Raw genomic sequence first — 19,825 nt, forward strand, 5'->3', positions numbered from 1 at the left:
AAACTGTTTTTTCTCTGTTTCCATCAGAAAATTAATTTAATTATCTTTTCATAATTGAAAATAAAACAAAAAATTTAGAAAAATTATATCAAAATTTTTTTAAATCAAAAATTAGTTTACGCACACCTCATAAAACGTACACAGATCATTGATGTCATACTGGAGGACAACCTCCTTTCGATCCTTAAACAGCTGACAAGTTTTCGTACCACGGTGGTAGTTGCACCCGACACAACCGACCGCCGCCGAGCACACGGCGACACATTTGACGTGGGAATTGTAGGAGCAAACGAGCTGTACGTCTGCGTTATCTGTCACACACGTTCCTAGGCCATATGTGTTAAGAACCGGGATGAACAAATTAAAAACGGGTTCAAAATTTTCTATGAAAGTCTTGAGATACCCGAATGAAATGATAAAACTTATTATATTGAGGCTAATTAACCACTTAACCAGCATGTTTACAGACGTTGAATATTAGCAGGTTTTTCAAAATATAATTTTTTGAATAATAATATTGGATAAATTACTGACTCTAAAAAATTTTGCAAAACATTTTAAACTTAATCACTTAACTTTCTAGCCAGTTAACTTTATTCATAGTTGCAATAACTCAAAACATATTAAAAAGTTATCGTTTTGAATTAGTCTTAAAATTTTGGTGAAGAACAAACAAACAAACAAACAAACAAACAAACAGGCACAAGTCGTTTGTAGAAAAAAAGATAGATTCTTTTAAATTGAACAAACAATTGAACCGAAATAAAGAAAAATTTACGTCAATAGGCATGCATGCATCATTCATATTCCATTTCCACGCATCGATGTTTTTATTATTAGAATTACATGAGGCGCACGATACGTGCACTGTTGTAAACATAACAATTTCTGAAAAAGAATAAAACTCGAAAATTATTTTAATAAATTATGAGTTTTTCGAGTTTTTTTTTAAATAACTGTTTGAATAAATGAAAACATTTTAAATAAACAAGCCTGAACTTGTATCGCCGTGAGTAAAATTTTAACTTTCATCGACGAAATAGTAGGAAATTAATTTTAAAAAAATAAAAAATGTCTTCCGAATTAGCTCATTTTCATTTAGATTACTTGAAAAAAATTAGAAAAACTATTCATTCGTTCATACCCTCCGATTTAATCTCGCAAACACGAGTTTGATTTGCTTATTTCCACATTCCCAGAAACAGTTAACCTCAGTGGGTGGTGCGAAAACTTCACAAACATCAACCATTTGAACGCAGCAACGCTAGAGAGTCTGCAGAAGGGAAAGTCGGACATGTTACAAATTTTATTTTAAGGTTGGAACATGAACAAGACCATTAAAAAATATTATTATAATTAAGTAGTACGTTTAAATTAAATTTTTCTTGAAAATATTCAAAATTCAGATGGAGATGTAGATTGTAGGTGAAATGTAATAAAAATTGTTGCATCACATTGCGAAATGTTGTTAATAGTGCGGTGCATATTGCAGCAGCACGTTAAGTCATTGTCATTCTTGATTTTTACGAAATGGAAAATATTATTTAAAAAAAGTAGAACCATAAATACTAAGACATGGAAACTGTACAAACTAATAAACATGTTCAAACAACGTCTACTTTGAATGGAATGAAGCTTTTTCTTTGCTGTTATCCAGGAAAGAAAAATTTGACGCAGAACAAGGAATGTTTTCGTTCATAATTGTCTGATGGCGAAACAAATTATGAGTGCACGATGATTCGCGATTGAGCAGTAAATAAAACATTAATTACTCCCGGCTGAAAAATTTCTTATGAGTTTGGAAAATATTGGCAAAAAGCGTAAACTATGTGCAAAGGTGGTGTGGCAAGATGGTGTAATGGTAAAAACGTCTGGTCTATAAATATATATATATAAATAAATAAATAAATATATATATATATATATATATATATATATATATATATACATATACATATACATATATGTTGTAGTGATTGGATTCAAACGCAAAGGGACTCATGATTGTCAATCACTTGCAATGAATGTGTTGTGCGTATGTGCATCCTTCAAAATTGTTTAAAAGGAAATTAATTATTATAATGATAATGAGAAATTTTTGAATGCATGTAAAGTTGGAGATAGATTAATATTACATTTTATACTCTTAAGATATGAAACTATCACGTCATTACTTGCAACCATGACAATTTCCATAACAACCACAACAGCCACAACAATCACAACAACTTCAACAACCACAGCCACTTCAATTGCTAAACATATAGCAACACGTTTAATGTTAGAAATGTGAAAATAAACATGCTTCACACATTTTTTAAACGATTATTTTTCAAAATATTGAGAACGAATTGAAAAAAACAAATTCAAAACTCGAAGTGCGACAAACTTTAAAAAAAGTGATTGTAGATTAATGGAGAAGCTAAATCAAATTAACTTCCGTGAAAAAATAAAAATTAAAAAAAAATCAGTTATAGCTTTCGGAACATTTTTGTTTAACAAAAATTCCGAAAAGGAGTTTTTTTTCAAAATTAATGAAGTAAAAAGATGTTACTAAATTAAGAAAACATGTTTAATGCTGGAATTTTAAAGTTCCTGGACTCTTGTTCACTTTACCAAGCCCATAAAAACAAATTGTCAATCAAAATACCTATGGTAATAATATTGATTTAGAACCAGCATTGTTAGAATAAAATTGGAAGAACAACAGTCTTTTACAAAAATATTACAGACTACCAAGACAATCATCATTATTTCAACAACAAGATGAACAACAACATTCATTGCAGACCCACGTTGCGTGACTTGTTCCACTAATGCCTCCACACGATCATTTGTAGTTTGGGGTGTGTATGTGTATAATTTGTAATTTCGAAAAAAAAGACTAAACGAGGAATATTTTATAAGAGCCAAAGTTTGTTTCAAAAAGTATTTTTTTAAAAATTACTTTGCAGCTCATTAAATTTGAATAAAAATTTGAAATTACTGTCTAAAAATTGTATTTAACGATTACTCATGCGTACATATTACTATTCCGGTGCCATGCAATTCATACCTCAATTGAGTGAAGTTGCTATGTTGTCATGCTACTTGATTACATATTTTCACGAAAGCGTTATTGACGTTATAGGGGACATACAAATCGAAATGTATAGTGTGTGTTTATGTATCTGTCTACTATGAATATATACTAATCGTTGGGGATTTAATAATTTTTTATCCATTCACGTTGCAGTGTTTTTTCCTTCAGTACATTGAAAAATATTTCTTGCCAATGTTTGCCAGATCAACACGGGATTGATTTGACTTGATAAAAAAATCAGAATGATCAAATTGATCGTAATGTTAATATGCTGGCCAAAAATTTTTGTTGACGGCCAATCGAATGTGGCTCTTGGCAAGATGGTTCGAGCAAGTTCGTACACGAATCCATACACTGGCTTCCTGGTGGTCGATGGACTGGCCAGCTCTCCTTTCTGCTTCGTCTCACAAACGTCTGGATATCAGTGGATTCAGATCGACCTCCTCTGGCTGCATCTCGTTGAATATGTTCACGTTATTGCTAAACAACCATCCAGTAGGTTTTCTGTTCGGTGGATTTATTTTTTTACTAGCTCATGCATTATTTTTAAGTATTTTTTTTAACCACTATTAAAAAATCTCAATTAAAAACAAATTAAATTACTCCAGTTATCAAAATCTGAGTTTTATTAATTTTAACAGACTTCTAACAATTCACTTTTTATGAACAAGTTATGAACTGAAACCCAAAATTTGACGCCCAGGTGTCTTTAACACGAGATTGGCAAACTCAATGTTGACAACGTGCAACAACCTGACCAGTCAACTGGGCAACAGCAACGCTTCATTCCAGTGTCCAAACACGGCAGAACATGCGAGCAGATACGTCAGAGTTGACCAGAGCAGCACATGCGTCAACATGATGAACGTTTGCGAAATCGTCGTAGAGGGCCAATGGGCTGAAAGTGAGAGTAATTTTTGCAACAAATATTAATTTTAAATTAATTTATTAGCTACTTCTTGGAACGTTACAGTAAAAAACTTTACAAGTGTGTTTAATGGAACCTTGGCATCAGGTTACCGCGCATGACAGCGCAAGACGTGGCACTTCTAGAGACCGAGCTAACTAGCCGACTATAATTCCAAGCTGAAAGCTTAGTTATTCTAACCAAATGTATAAACGTGAAAATGTATAATCTTCATAGCCATTAATAATCTTTTATAGTTTTTTTAATTTTATTTTTTGTAAACATTTTATTGCAACATGTTTACTCGCATACGTATAAATTTCGTGCCTGCCACAGTCAAACCTAGAAAAGAAAATGTTCTTCTGCGCAAAAACGGATCAATGAGCTCGAGTATATACGCGAGCACCATCCTGACCGGGAGAAGTTATTTTTTGACGAGCGATTATGCAGTGAACGGAGTGAGAAATCCTTCAATAAAACACGGAGACAGCGCTCACACAAACGAAGGATCGACTGGAGCAAACTGGATTCAAGTGGACATGGGCAGAAATTATTACATTGATTACATTGCTTTTTTGAGCCTCGATACAACCGGTGTGAATGGTCAGTTGAAAGATTTTGGTTAATTTTTTCAATTCTTCGTTAAAAATTATTGTTTATCGGATTAAACTATATGAAAAAATTTTATTCTTCTATGAAAATTTTGTTTATATTGTAATAAGAGCTACGCAAGAAGTGAATTCCTACTGATTTAAATAATTTCCTCAACCAATTCGCTATTAAATAAAGATGCGTTTATACGAACTCTTTCTGTCAGATATTAAAGGCACAAAAACTTATAGTAAATGGTTGTTAGGAAATATGAAACTGTATGAAAAATTTTCAAACTTACACATTAAAAAATTTTGTTCAGTTGCCAGTCGGGTTACAAACTTCATCATTGGACTGACGTCAAACAGATCAGCCGATGTTGCACCAGCAAGAGGGCAGTACCCCCTGTGCAACACTTATCCTGGGAATGTCCCGATAGCCACCCGAGTGAGTCTTCAATGCAGTGCAAACCTGCCCGCCTACCGCTACTTAATCGCCCAACAAGCCTACGGGATGTCTGATGGATACTTTTCCACGAGTGAACTAGAAGCATATGAACCACAAAATGATAAAAAAGGTTGTGGATTTAGCTGTTATTTAATACAAAATTTTTTTGTAACCTGTATTCTTTGAATTTTTTAATTAACTTCAGATAAAATTTGGTGTTCACTGCAAAACTTTCAACTGTTCGGCTATTCGTTCAACGAGTTTCAAGCTTTCAAACCGCTATGTTGCATCATCAAATGTTTGAAACTGGGTGAAGCCGAATGCGATTCCATCAATTTCAACTACCAGCTGAAGATCTGCCAACTGAACAAGCACAGGAATGGATACACACGAACTAATCTGATACGTAGCATTACGTGGTCGTTTTGGAATGCTACCTATCTTCACATCGGCAATCGTTGATACGTTTAAAAATTTTTTAAGAATATTTTTACGGTTTAATCAAATTTTCAACTATTAGCTAAACCTTCAAAATTAGAGGAACGATCATTAAGTGGTATTTTTTTCTCGTTTAATATTGTGCCCTGTGATAAACAGAAGATACTTTTTGGACATTTAATCTGTGATGTTGATAATTAACTTTTTATTGTTATGAATATTTCAACTGTTTTTTGAATTGATCAAATAGAAACTGAAATATTTACAGTCTGTTTTGTTGCCTGAAAACTATAACCAATCATAATCATTAAGTTTTGTGATTCAACGTGGACAGTGATTTTCACGAATTGCAAATAAAATTATCGATTGCATGGCATTTTTCAATGTACTTCATACTGCCTGAAGATGTAAAACAATTTGCCGAATTGAAACAAAAAAATGAAAACACAAAAACAAACTTATATTTAAATGTACAGCTTAAATCATTGATTTATAACAGAAAATTATATGTTTAAAATAACATTTCTTCAAAATTCAATTTTTTGCGTAACTAAATGTAGTTAGTCAAAGCTGACTAGAAAAAAAAATTTCAAACACCACAAATTCGAGAAAAATCATAAAAAATATCCTTTTTTATCCCATGTTATAAAATAGATAGATAAAATATGTAGTAGATAAAATGGCCAAGATTAATAACTGTTTTCTGAGTTTCTTTATTGCAGATTTATTGAAAAAGTTTCTCCAATGAAAAATATTATATTGCTTAGTTAGATTATCTGTTATATGTTATATGTTTTGTTATTTAGTAATTTAGTTAAATATATGTGAATGATTTAGTTTTTTAGGTTCTTGTGGGTTTGATACCTTTCAAAACATTTTATTCATTTTCACACTAAAAGTGAAATAATTAAATATTTACAGTCTGAGTTCGTTTAAAAGTTATAATCAACCGTATTCATTAAGTTTTGTGATTAAACGTAAGCAATGATTTTCTGGAATGGCAAAAAATATCGATAGCATGGCATTTTGCAATGTACTACTTACTGCCAAGTGATGTAAAACAATTTGCCGAATTGAAACAACAAATGAAAACATAATTGATCAAAAGAATTCAAAAGAATAAAAATGTTTTACCTACCCATGATAATTTTACATCATTTCTCTCTCAATGAATTTACAATGATATCAACTATCCCCACATCTAATGAAATGCCAGACATTTTATAAAATTAAATGGTTGTAAATAATGTTCTGGGTAATCACATAAATAGTTTTTTTTACAATCATTTGAATGTATATAAACCCTCAGTTTTCTACACTGATTTAGTTTCTCAGCTTTCTAGTTCGAGAGCGTTTACAAAAAATCATTTCGATAACTTTGATAGTGTTGAAATAGTGAGTAATGGCTATCAGGATACCCAAACTCCAAAAAAAGATGTTCAGAGAATGCAATTTGGAATTCTTAGTCCGGATGAAATTGTTATTAATATTCTAATTTCTAAATTAAATTTCAAAAATTTGCATATTCGTTTTACTTTTCTCGATATTGTCTATTTATAATTAGAATATTTGATTTTAATAAATTAAATTATTATTCTGTATAATTAATTTCAGCGACGAATGTCTGTTACGGACAACGGTGGGATAAAGCATCCCGTAAGTACTGAAAACGGCTGTCCCAAGATAGGCGGATTGATAGATCCGCGTCAGGGCGTAGTCGACCGAACAGGCAGATGCTTGACGTGTGGGGGAACATGGCGGAATGTCCGGGTCATTTCGGACATATTGTCCTCTCGAAACCAGTTTTCCATGCAGTATTCTTGCCGAAGATCATTAAAGTTATGAGATGTGTTTGCTTCTACTGTTCCAGATTGCTCGTTGATCCGGTAAGTATTTATTTCACAATGTTTTTGTACTGTATATTTTATTAATCAGAAATATATTATTTAAAAATAAATTATTATATAAACGGTTTTCAATTTTTTCATCCAGGATCTCCGAAAATTGAACGAAGTATTTAGCCAAACTAAAAATGATTTCCGTCGCAGACAGAAATTGGTTTATGAACTGTGCAAAGTTAAGACAATTTGCGAATCTGGTGGCAGTGAAAAAATCGAAATGTTGAAGGAAAAAGAAGATAAAGTAGGCATTGTTAAAATAATTATCCATAAATGTAAAAAATGAAGAGCAGCATAAGTCTAACTATTAATTCAAAGGATGCTGTAATTTTAATTTCAATGCAGTATGGTACCAAAAATAATTTTAGCTTTAAAAAATAATGAGGCGCTGCACAAAGCAAAATAAATTTATAGAAATAATAATATTTAAATATATAAATGTTTCATATTTAGATATCAGGATGCGGTCGTCACCAGCCGACGATTAAAAAGAATGGTTTGGAACTGACAGCAGAATGGAAAGTTCTTAATCACGATAGCCAAGAAAAAAAGGTTTTTATTTATTTTTATTCATTCATATCTTATCAAAATGGAATTTTTTAACACTTATTTTTTCTACATTTTCGTATTTAAATGCAAATTTTTACAAATTGGTTTTCAACTAAACAGATTGTGCTGACAGCCGAACGCGTTCTTGAGATCTTCCGGGCGATCACTGACGAGACGTGCACGTATTTAGGAATGGACGTATTCTTGTTTTAGATCAACACGTACTACGACCTACCTAATATTGACTTAAGTGGCTTGTTACCATAGCTGTTGAGAATTCAGTTGGATAGGAAGAAAATGATTGATAGGAAATTAATTTAATTCTCAACTAGGATTTGGCGATGATTTGAATGTCATCTTCACTGACGACAACGCAGAAAAATTAACTCTTAGAATCAGATTGAACAAACAAGCTGACAAGGAAAATGTAAGTTTTGTTATGTTTGTTGTAGTTTTATATGCTCTGTTTAAATTTTTTGCATGTTTTAAATAATTTGTTTTCTTAATGAATATTTTAATTTTATTTGCCAACAGCAAGAGACAGTTGAAGATGAATTTGACAAAATAACAGACGACAAATTCCTCAAACTCATTGAGACCAACCTGTTGAAAGATCTAACCCTGCAAGGCATCAGCAACATCTCAAAGGTTGGTTTGGTGTTTAATGGAATGTTTGTGCGTAATGCGATTGAGATGGGATACTGTCTTTATATTTTAGATGCAAATATGATCATTATTATATTTTGGTTATTTGTTGGTTAACATTTCTGCTTGCATTAATTTTCCAGGCGTACATGGTTCATCCGACGTCAGATGAAAAGAAACGCATCATCATTGACGAAAAAGGTTACTATAACATCACAATTTTTATGTATGTATGTATGTATGTATGTATGTATGTATGTATGTATGTATGTATGTATGTTCAATTACACGGCTAGGGAGCAAGGTTCCGCTGCGGTGAAGGCTGCTGATTTCAAGAATACTAAATATAAAGATCTAAACGACAATACGAGAGTTTTTGTTCCGATCTGTGTGGAGACATTTGGTCCAGTGGATAAACAGACACAATTATTTTTTGATAACATTGGTACTAAAATAGTTGAAAAATCTGGTGATCCCAATGATAAAATTTATATAAAGCAAAATATGTCGTTGTTGTTGCAAAAGTTTAATTCATTTTGTATTTTAGAGAACATCGCTAAGTGCCCTTCTGTGCGAGACCCTGTACACTAATATTGTCTGTTGAACAGGGGTGAAATGATAGTTTTTATGGCTATTGTTTTTAACCAAGGGCTCGCACATATGCACACACACACATATACATACACACACGTACACATACTTTTACGTACGTACGTCTTACAAAAGATGGATAGTTAAGCAGGAAACAACAACTTTGCATTGAGTGAATCAATCAATCATCACTTGTGTGTGCGTATATGTGTGCTTGTTTGTTTGTATGTTTCTATCTGATACGTTCGTGTGTACTATTTAAAGTGCGCGCCAATTAAAGGATATCGTATCGAGGACGCCTCTCGGTACCTCTGACTGTAGTATCGGTGAAACTTTTGTCATCGAATATCAATTGATATCGCAGATTTTCTGGAGAAAAATTTTTTCCGAGAGTTAAAAAGGAGATGGGCGCGGACTGTATGTGTCAAATTTTGAATTAGTCATAAAGTTTTATCATCTATCGCGGCTCCATTTTAAAATCTCCATGTCCTCCAACCCTCCTTCACATTCTCAAAGATTATTAGTTCTTCTTCTCTTGAGTCCTTTAAAGACTTCAAAAAGCTGTTCAACTAATCAACAAATTTTTTAAAATTTTAAAGGGCAATTGATTAACAAAAACTAAAATATTTGCACTATCATTCTGCTGACAAATGTTTGAACTCTGTGTGCGTATGTTTGTATATACGCGTATGTACGTGTGTGTGTGTGTGTGTATGTGTGTGTGTGTGTGTTGTGTGTTTGTGTGTGTGTTGTGTGTTTGTGCGTGTGATCTTGGCCTATGTGTAAATGTGTGTTTTTATCACCTAGGTTAGTTTGATTATGTTTGATTATATTCGTGTATACTTGTATAATTAATGGCAGTGATTTTCAGCACGACGATAATTATCTTGCTCGTCGCGTGGAGGAATTTGACTATTTAAATTATTTAAATACATATGCAGCCCTTCAAAGGTTAAAAATTTCTCAACATCACTGCTAAACGTTTGCCCATCCCTGTTTTATATAGTTATTCATTATAATAGCACCAATGTCTTTTAAAATAGAAAAAAATTATTTCAAATAAAACCAAACTTGAAATGAATTAAATTCGCATAAATGGGATTTAGAATTTATTTCAAAATTTTCCGTCAATTATTTAAACAAAAGAAAGACATTTGAAACGATTTAACAAAAAAAGGCAAAGAAACAAAAAAGGAGTAACAACTTTTTAGCATTGCCAACAATTTGTTCGCATTATCAGTAATATTTTTAACGATATATTGAAAATATTATTTAATTAATGATTAAAAAAGGAAATTAGATAAAAAAAATGCTTTACTGAAAAAGCGCCCATCATAAACGTCATGTTCGTATTTGTTTGTATGTGTATGTGTTACGTTTGTATCATGTTTGTACCACGTTTGTATCATGTTTGTATCATGTTTGTTTTTGTATTGTATGCGTACTGCGTGTGTGTGTGTGCACAAAACAAAAACAGTCACTTAACGTGAAAAAAAGATGATACAAAGTTACCTACCAATCGTCGTCATTATATTTCTTTTAAATTTTAATCCCAGCCATGGCATGCCTCCGTTCTCTTAACTCAGAACTCACCTACCTACTTCCAATCAACTCAATCCCTAGCTTGCGTATTGTTCAACTCAGCTCATTTTACAATTTTTATTTATGATTTTATGTTAACAAAGTAAGAAAAGTTAAGAAGAATAGACAAATTGCAACAATATAACAGCTAACGCATGCATGTATATGTATATGTGTGTTTGTACGTTTGCGCGTATGTTTCAACTTATGTGCTTGGTAAAAGATCATAATTAATGCAGTAATCTATAAAATCTACCAAACTTCTTGCGTTGGATAGTTTTTTATTACATTTCTAAATATTTCTATCCAACGCTAGAAACTCGGTAGATTTCATAAATTCTGTTTTAACCTATGTACGTATGTGCTTGTAGTTCGTGTATGTGTGTGTACGTTTTTTAATTTATTATAGAGCTTTCATAAAAAAAAAACTAAAATATCTGAAAATGAAAAAGCGCATCTCACGAACGGCATTCAGTGAGAAGCCCCCTCGCCACGTCAAGGCAGCCGTTCATGAGGGGGTTAATAATAAGTGCACGCGTCTCAAATTAGTTATATAAATAATCCTATCTACCTATTCTGGTGCATTAGCTAATAACTTATTAGCCTCAACCTACTTATTTATTAAAATTAAGCCCTAGCTTACCTATAACTACAAAACTCAAGAGCCCAATTCATTCGCCAATCGGCCCCACCCCACCACCTACATAATGCCTTGGGCTCCAACTTAGTAATAATAATGTAAAACTTAAACCCTAAATCTATTAATGAGTATGTGTGTACAACGTAGCCTTAACTTACCTATTCATTACATTACGGGACTAGCTTACCTAAAATTACAAAACTCAAGAGCCCAATTCATTCGCCAATCGGCCCCACCCCACCACCTACATAATGCCTTGGGCTCCAACCTAATAATAATAATGTAAAACTTACAATTAACCTACCTATATATACACTTACAACGCTTAATTTACATTACAAGATTGTTCCTAGAATTACATTATTGCCCTTAACTACCTATGAAATTAAATTACTTTAAACCTTAGTAATAAGAAATTAGAATGTGTAATGAGAATAAAATTACGCTCAAATACTAACACATGTGTTTATGTATGTATTTGTGTGTGTGTGTGTGTGTGTGTAATAACGCTGATGCGTGTAATGTGGGTGCAAGAAAAATAGAAGCGATAAACTTACGCGTCTACCTATTCAACTACATTAGTGTTGGATGCTTTCTATCTATCCTACCTACAATTAAAATTACGCCTATCTAACCTACCTATGTAGCTACCTAATGTAATGTGTGTGTTTGAGTAGGTGTACTAAATGACGCATCTTAAATAAATAAAAATAAAAATGGTAATATAGAAAGAAAGAAAGATTAGGACGTAGAAAGTAAGACCTGTAATAAAAATATATTCAACAATCAATAAATAAAAATCCCAGTAAAACCAGGAACCACCGCGTACCTGCTGAATGTAATGTATGTTGTGAAACAATACAAAAACAAAACGAAAAACACACCACCAAGTAGAGTAACAGAATAGAAGTTCCTAACCTACCTATGTAACTAAATTACCTTATGCCCTAGCCTACCTATATAATAAATTAATTTTTAATCTCACCTACCTATGTCATTAACTTAACTAAGACTTACGAAGAAAGAGAAAAAGGAGTAAAAAAGAACATAAAATACTACCACACAAACAAACACGATGTATGTATGTATGTGTGTATGAGCAACCGCTAAAGAACCCACCTAAAAAAATATTACATACAAACCACAGACAAACATACAAATCACATACAAACATAACTCTATATAACTCTATATAGCCGCGAAACTCTATATAACTCTATATAGCCGCGAAACTCTATATAACTCTATATAACTCTATATAGCCGCGAAACTCTATATAACTCTATATAACTCTATATAGCCGCGAAACTCTATATAACTCTATATAACTCTATATAGCCGCGAAACTCTATATAACTCTATATAACTCTACATAACTCTATATAACTCTATATAGCCGCGAAACTCTATACAACTCTATATAGCCGCGAAACTCTATATAACTCTACATAGCCGCGAAACTCTTTATAACTCTATATAACTCTATATAGTAAAAATAAAAAATAAATAAATAATGAAAATAAATAAAAATAAAGAAATAAATATAAAAAAATGAGATCAGGCGCTCAGGCAATGGGCCAAAAGCGCCTGATCTGATTTCAACGCATTTTCGGCTCCTATATATACCAGTTCCATTCATATATTCTTATCATTTCAATCATTGACATTATTAAAAAACTTGATTTAATGTATAGGAAACATTATTATATGTGCTTAACAACAATATATTAACTATACTAAAATTAATTCAACGACCGCCTACGGACTTCCTGATGGGAAGGTTCGAGTATGTGTATACGTTTAGCTAGTTGAACTCCAAAGTAATCGAGATCGCTCCTTTTCTACTCAACAATTGAGAATGAAAATATGTATTTTTTTTATTTCATTTCTCTTATTTATCATACTCACAACCAATCATTCACATCAGTAAAAAATTTATTGATTTAGTGTTATTGGTTTTACGCCATACACTAATATTCTTGACAACAGAGCTTCTCAAACTAAACTGACGCCAAACGTCAACAAACGTCTTAGAAACTTTCTGATGGATTGATTGGATCTGCTGTATTTCTTTTTATCTAAACATATAGTCATAACCATTATTTGTATACATGGATTCTGGATACTTTATATTGTATATTTATTATGTAACTTCATTATAAAGCCAACGGTAATCTTACGCGGCTCAAATTATTCCGAGAGAATTCAAAATATTTTGACACCACACACCTTACTTCACTCTAATTGTATAATTTATTTGTATAATTTCAATGTATAAATATAAAAATATAAATATATTTAATAACTACACCTATCTATTAATTTAATTTTGTGTGCATATAATATTTGGTAGAATTTATTTCATAGGAATCGAATACAATGTTTATACCGGCTAATTCACTATTGTACATTTCATTATTTTTTACTATTCAAATGGCGCCATTTCCGCCGAACGATTTCGCACCAAAGTGTCAATCCTATATTAATGATTCTTTCGCCATTGTTTAGAGGGATTATCATTTCAGTAAGTTTCAAACAAAATTTTTGTTACGCTGATAATTTAAAAAGTTATCAGGGAAAAAAGTTGCATCCGGTTGGGACGTACACACACATTCAACGTTGAAATTATTGTTTGAGTGAATAGCTGGAAATATATGTACGGTACAAGTAGGATGTCGCCAGCAGTCTTTCTTATAAACATAATTTGTTGATGCTTCCATCCATCAGCGTTATTAAGCTTTTTATTTAAATTTCTTGATCTACGAACTAACATTTATTTAATTCCAAATTAAAAATAAATTTCATGAATGAATAGATGAATGAATGGGTGAATGGATGGATAGATTGATGGATGAATAAATAAACAAATATATGAATAGTCAAACAACTGAATGAATAAATAAATGGATGAATGAGTGAACGATTGAACAAACAAACAAATGAATGAATTAATGAATTATGAGCTTCCATAGATCAAAGAACTAGTAGCAGAAAAATGTTTACAATTCCGTATGACTATCTTTCCATATTAATGATTTTTTATTTATTTTTAAACTGTTTACAACTGTTTCTAAAAATAGTAGTAGTAGTTGCTGTTGTTGTCTGTCTGTGTGTTTGTATGTTTGTCTCTGTGTATGTTTGTGTTGCAACTTGTCATGCAAAGGTTTGAATTATCATCCGTGGTGAGTTATGTGAGGTAGCAACTGCTTCCTTATTTCCTGTTATGTTATCTGTCTGTTTGTCTGTCGGTCTGTCTCTTTGCTGTCTGTATGTTTGTCTGTCTGTATGTTTATAACACATAAGTACAAACATAGAAACCACATAAAAACATACAAACTCCTTACAAACATACAAACCACATACAAACATTCAAACACATACAAACTACAGACAAACATACAAACCCCATAGAAACAAACAAATCACAGACAAACACACAAATTACATACAAACAACATACAAACATACAAACATACAAACAACATACAAACATACAAACAACATACAAACAACATACAAACATACATACAAACCAACAAACATTTAAACATCGTTAAAATGTTTTAAAGTTCATAGAGGTCTCCAGTTCGGATGATTAGTAAATTTCTCTGATCTTTCTTCGCTACTTTGTATACTAAATGTACAAAATACACACACACACACAAACACACACACACACAAACACAAACACACAAACACACATACAGAATAAGAAGGGTGATAGGTTAAAAATTGAAAGAGGAACTAATGATGGACCTGAAAGTCAAGGTTTCGTTGAAAATTCTTACTTGGCCGGAATCACGCCTACTGAATTTTACTTTCACGCGATGGGCGGTAGAGAAGGATTGATCGATACCGCTGTCAAAACTGCTGAAACTGGTAGGTGTGTTTGGTTTTTAGCTGAGATTAAATTAAGAAAACATTTTAATTATTTCACGTTGTTCAATTGGCATTCTTTATTCCCGACTCCTCTGAACCCAGAAAAATTAACAGCTTTTTTTCTAATTCTTTCTTACCAATAGATAATCCAGCCAGGTAACGAACGACATAACGATGTTCAGTTTCCATATTCTCTATTACAATGTAATTTTATAAATAAAATGACAAAGCTAACAAATGAGATACTTTTATTCTAATGTTGAAACGTTCAGGCGTTTACCTGTTAAGAATTATGTTTAAAAAGCATCACATATTTATTATTTGATCGCTAGAGATTTGTTTTGCATAAACTTTGAGCTCTGATGTTGCAATTTAACATTATAGGTATGAAAATCACTTTCAAATGTAATTATTTTAATGCAAATGAATTTCTAACCAAAAATGTAGTAAAACACCACAAAGATTAAAATTATACTTTTATATACGACGCAACATTTGCTCAAGACGGTTGTAGGTAAATTAAAATATATGGTCGCGTTGTGGGACGGTGTAATATCGATAGACAGTCAAGTTAGCATCCTCATTGAAGGGTGACTCTGGGAGCGTTTGGGACCACCGTAGTGTACGTGTTGCAATGGAGGTACTGTCCCCTCACTCGCACAACCTCGCTTAAACTGAAGGACGTCAGACCGATGATGAGGTTGAGGGTCTTTACGATAGCTGAATTCGTTTAAAGATGGATTGTCCAATGACAGCGTTGAATTTTATTTTTATAAATATTTATTACGCTGATGTGGTAATTAAGATCAGAATTCCGGAATTTTTCGTTTGACTCTAAAACAATTTAATCATTAATTTGAAAAGTTTGCCCGTGATTATATTAACATTGAATCGCAATGAGATATTAATATTATTAACGTGTAAAACGATAAATTATTATAACTAAAACTGATACGTAATAATAATAATAACAATAAAATATTATTAAAGTTACACTGACGATAACACCAATAAAAATATTCATAGTAATAGTAATAATAATATTTTACCATCATGTAAAAGTTGATCCGAACAAATGGCAATTCATTATTCAAACTTGTTTCACATGAGTAAACTCTTATGCCACAGTGGCGACCTTTTTCAGTAATTTACATTTGGCTTGACTCGTTAAATGTTTGCTAAATGTCGATATAGCGATCGTTGATTTAGAGATTACAATGATGTAGGTAGGAGAAATAATTATAACCACTAATTCTGTATTTTTACTAGTTTTTACTTAATAATATTTTTTCTCATAACAACTTTTCTAATGTTAATGTTTTTGGAAGATACAATGATTCGAAAATCAAAATTTTTATATAATTTTTAGTGAATTGATTTTAAATTTTATTGAAAATAATCATTTTGCTGAGAGATTGCTCTGAAATGCTCCTTCCCTAGCTGGGCTACTGGGCTGGTACTTTACAATATGTGATAAGATCCAATAAGATCCAATCTCGCACTAAAAATGTAAATTTAAAATGGAAATTTCCTTCATTCTTAATAATTTCAACTTATCGCATCGTCCCATTCTCATGATTTAACATGTATATTAATCCTGAGTATGAAGAACATTTATTTCGTAACAAAATTCCTGTTAGAATTTTTTATCTCGTCAATATGTTTGAAAATAAACTGAAAATTACTCGCACAGACTAGAGCATATTATTTAATTTCTTTATTCAATTTAACGTTACCAGGGATAATTTATAGTTACAAGTTAAGCCACGTGTGACATAAAAAAAGATTTATAAACTGCATTCACGATAAGCAATAATTATTGCATATTTAAGTTTATTATAACAGCTTTTTAGCCGATGAAATCTTTAAAATATTTTAACAGATAATAATAACCTAATGCACTATTAAAAATTACGAATGAACAACAGTACCAATACAGTCAATAATACTAACACACACACAACAAACACACATAACAAACACACACGCGCAAACACAGACATACACACAAACTAATACACCTTTAATCACAAAAGTTAAACGTGCTTAGTCACTCAGAGTTCTCGGAGACCTGTTTTTACATATTTAAGTTCGCAAAACGTTTTACCCATGATTTGCATTAAACACTTTTACACACACACACACACACACACACACACACACACACACACACACACACACACACACACACACACACACATACACACACAACACACACAACACACACACACACATTTACACATATTCCATATTCATACTTATAAATACTATCATCTATAGGCCTATATAAGAAATTATTATTAATATTGTGTAAATATTCTCATATCCGATTGAGTGTTGGATTTTACGCGGTAAATGATAGTAAGGTCAAACTGTGTCAATATTTGTTTTCTTTTGACTAATAACGTTTTCACACAACTATGCACTCAATTGTAAAACTCAAACAGTACATAAACAGTCACTCTGCTGCTGAATTTTAATCAAATAAAATTTATTAAATTGAAAAATTGTTTGTTGTTTTATTTCTGTACTTTTTGATTTGGCGTCAAAAATAAGATGAAGAGTTTGGTTTTGTTGGCGCTGTGTTCCATTTCACTAGTTGTGGTAATGGAGTGTTTATCTCTGCAGGTAGATTTTAAAAATAATAATATATTTTAATTAATTAAATTCTATAGTTCTTTATTAATTCAGAAGTTAATGACTTATTTTTTGCTAATTTCCCTCTGATTTCTTTTTAATATTTAAAACTCAATACTCTATATATTCTTCTTTCGTGTTCTGGTGGGGAAGATGCATTCGTTAAAGTATAATTTTAATCTTTGTGGTGTTTTATTATATTTTGCATTTTTATTATTGATAGTTATCTAATCTTTTTTGACAGTTTTGATTGATTAATTATTTAATTTGTTAATTAATTTAACTAACAGGGAAACGAAGAAAAAGGTTATTTCAATTATTTGCGTTGGAAAATGAATTCATTTATTTAATTAATAAACAAATTAAGGTCTGAAACGCAAGAAAAGAGGCCTCGAAGTTCATGTGAGCATCTCCGGCTCATACAAAAGCGATAGCGACAAAGGTGGAGATGACAAAAGCGGTGACGGTAAAAGTGACAGTGGTGGCAGTAAAAGTGACAGTGGTGGCAGTAAAAGTGACAGTGGTGGCAGTAAAAGTGACAGTGGTGGCAGTAAAAGTGACAGCGGTGGTAGTAAAAGTGACAGCAGTGGCGGCAAAAGTGGCGGTAAAAGTGACAGCGGTGGCGGTAAAAGTGACAGCGGTGGCGGCAAAAGTGGCGGCGGTGGCGGCAAAAGTAGTAGTGGTGGCGGCAAAAGTAGTAGCGGTGGCGGCAAAAGCGGCGGTGGTGGCGGCAAAAGCGGCGGTGGTGGCGGCGGTGGTGGCGGCAAAGGTGGTGGAGGTGGTGGTGGTGGTAAAAAAGGTTAAACTTATTTAGAAGACAGCTTGCGGCTTATATGGATTCAACGACATTTCTATTAGATTTTTTAGTAGAAACAAACTTGAATATTATTGATTGTTTGATTGTTGATTTTTTTGATTTTAAAGATTGGATTCAATTTTAATTTTTTTTGTTTCTTTGAATATATTTATATTTTTGATTGTTATCATCTTATATTGCAAGGTCAAAAACTATCATTTCATTAACACGTTCTCGCACGTTCGTTAATAAAAATCTAAATTTTTTAAGTCTAGTTTTAATTAAAAAAAAAGTAAAAATAGAATTTTCCAAATTATATAATATTTGAATATTCGATTAAACAAAGGCAAAATTCTTCATAATGACATACTTTTGATGTTACGATAACAAAATCGAAAAAAAACTATCTACTCCAACTAAGAAACCACATTCATAAATATTAAATTGCTTAGAAAAAGTTATCCAATTAGTAGTAAGTACTTCAGCCCAATTACGCTTCTCAATAAATTTCACAAACCGGTGGGTCTTGAGATCCGCTCTAAACTTTGCAAGTGATGGAGCACTAGTTTGAAAAGGAGCTAGAAAGTTCCAGAGAAAAGGGCCAGAAAAAGCAAGCGTAGATTTAAACAGTACAAAGTTGCCCTTTATTACACAGTTCAGTCTTTGATAAATAGTAGACTGTTGGAAACTTTTTCCCAAAGATGTAGCTATGCTATTTTAGTGCACTTGTTGCTATTTTGACATAAAAATAACATTTTTTGTGAACGATGTTTTTATGGAAAGATTATGGAAAGATTTTGCAATAAAATAAAAAAGTTCAATAACCTGTTGGTGAATATATAATAATGTATAATAATCGATTCAACCTAAATTGCTTATTTATTTATTCATCATAATTGCCATCAATGGTGTGTTTGTGTGTTTGTGTGCTTGAAAGTATGTGTATTTTTGTGTGCGTGTAAATGTATGTGCGTGTGTACGTTAGTTTATGTAAATGTTCAGATGTCTGTGCGGTTGTGTGTGTATCTGCATGAGTGCGTGTGTGTGTGTGTGTGTGTGTGTGTGTGTGGGTTTTCAATTGTGCGAATACTCGCATGTGCTTGGATGTGTGTGTATGCAAACATTTTTAATTAAACTTCTAACC

The 19,825-nt window shown here is 32.0% G+C and overlaps 4 protein-coding genes across 4 annotated transcripts; all 4 read left to right on the forward strand.

Annotated features, from left to right (window-relative positions):
* Positions 1 to 3,324: 3,324 nt before the first annotated feature.
* HELRODRAFT_179287 (hypothetical protein) lies at positions 3,325 to 5,489 on the forward strand (the record flags this gene model as incomplete). Its single annotated transcript, XM_009028132.1, has 5 exons — positions 3,325 to 3,577; positions 3,786 to 3,986; positions 4,326 to 4,592; positions 4,903 to 5,157; positions 5,233 to 5,489. 5 exons carry the CDS (start codon positions 3,325 to 3,327, stop codon positions 5,487 to 5,489), a joined length of 1,233 nt encoding a protein of 410 aa, XP_009026380.1.
* A 2,969-nt stretch (positions 5,490 to 8,458) lies between these two features.
* On the forward strand, positions 8,459 to 8,760 carry HELRODRAFT_148131 (hypothetical protein; the record flags this gene model as incomplete). The annotated part of the gene is made up of 2 exons (XM_009028133.1): positions 8,459 to 8,560; positions 8,701 to 8,760. Coding segments are annotated over 2 exons (162 nt in total), but the record flags the coding sequence as incomplete, so codon positions are not given.
* A 2,412-nt stretch (positions 8,761 to 11,172) lies between these two features.
* On the forward strand, positions 11,173 to 15,982 carry HELRODRAFT_179289 (hypothetical protein; the record flags this gene model as incomplete). The annotated part of the gene is made up of 3 exons (XM_009028134.1): positions 11,173 to 11,247; positions 15,077 to 15,252; positions 15,838 to 15,982. The coding sequence occupies 3 exons, from the start codon at positions 11,173 to 11,175 to the stop codon at positions 15,980 to 15,982; spliced, it is 396 nt and encodes a 131-aa protein (XP_009026382.1).
* Positions 15,983 to 17,804: 1,822 nt separating this feature from the next.
* On the forward strand, positions 17,805 to 18,689 carry HELRODRAFT_179290 (hypothetical protein; the record flags this gene model as incomplete). The annotated part of the gene is made up of 3 exons (XM_009028135.1): positions 17,805 to 17,876; positions 18,176 to 18,191; positions 18,253 to 18,689. The coding sequence occupies 3 exons, from the start codon at positions 17,805 to 17,807 to the stop codon at positions 18,687 to 18,689; spliced, it is 525 nt and encodes a 174-aa protein (XP_009026383.1).
* Between the last annotated feature and the right edge of the window lie 1,136 nt (positions 18,690 to 19,825).

This window comes from Helobdella robusta, assembly GCF_000326865.2.
Source record: "Helobdella robusta unplaced genomic scaffold HELROscaffold_53, whole genome shotgun sequence".
Taxonomy (NCBI): Eukaryota; Metazoa; Annelida; class Clitellata; order Rhynchobdellida; family Glossiphoniidae; genus Helobdella; species Helobdella robusta.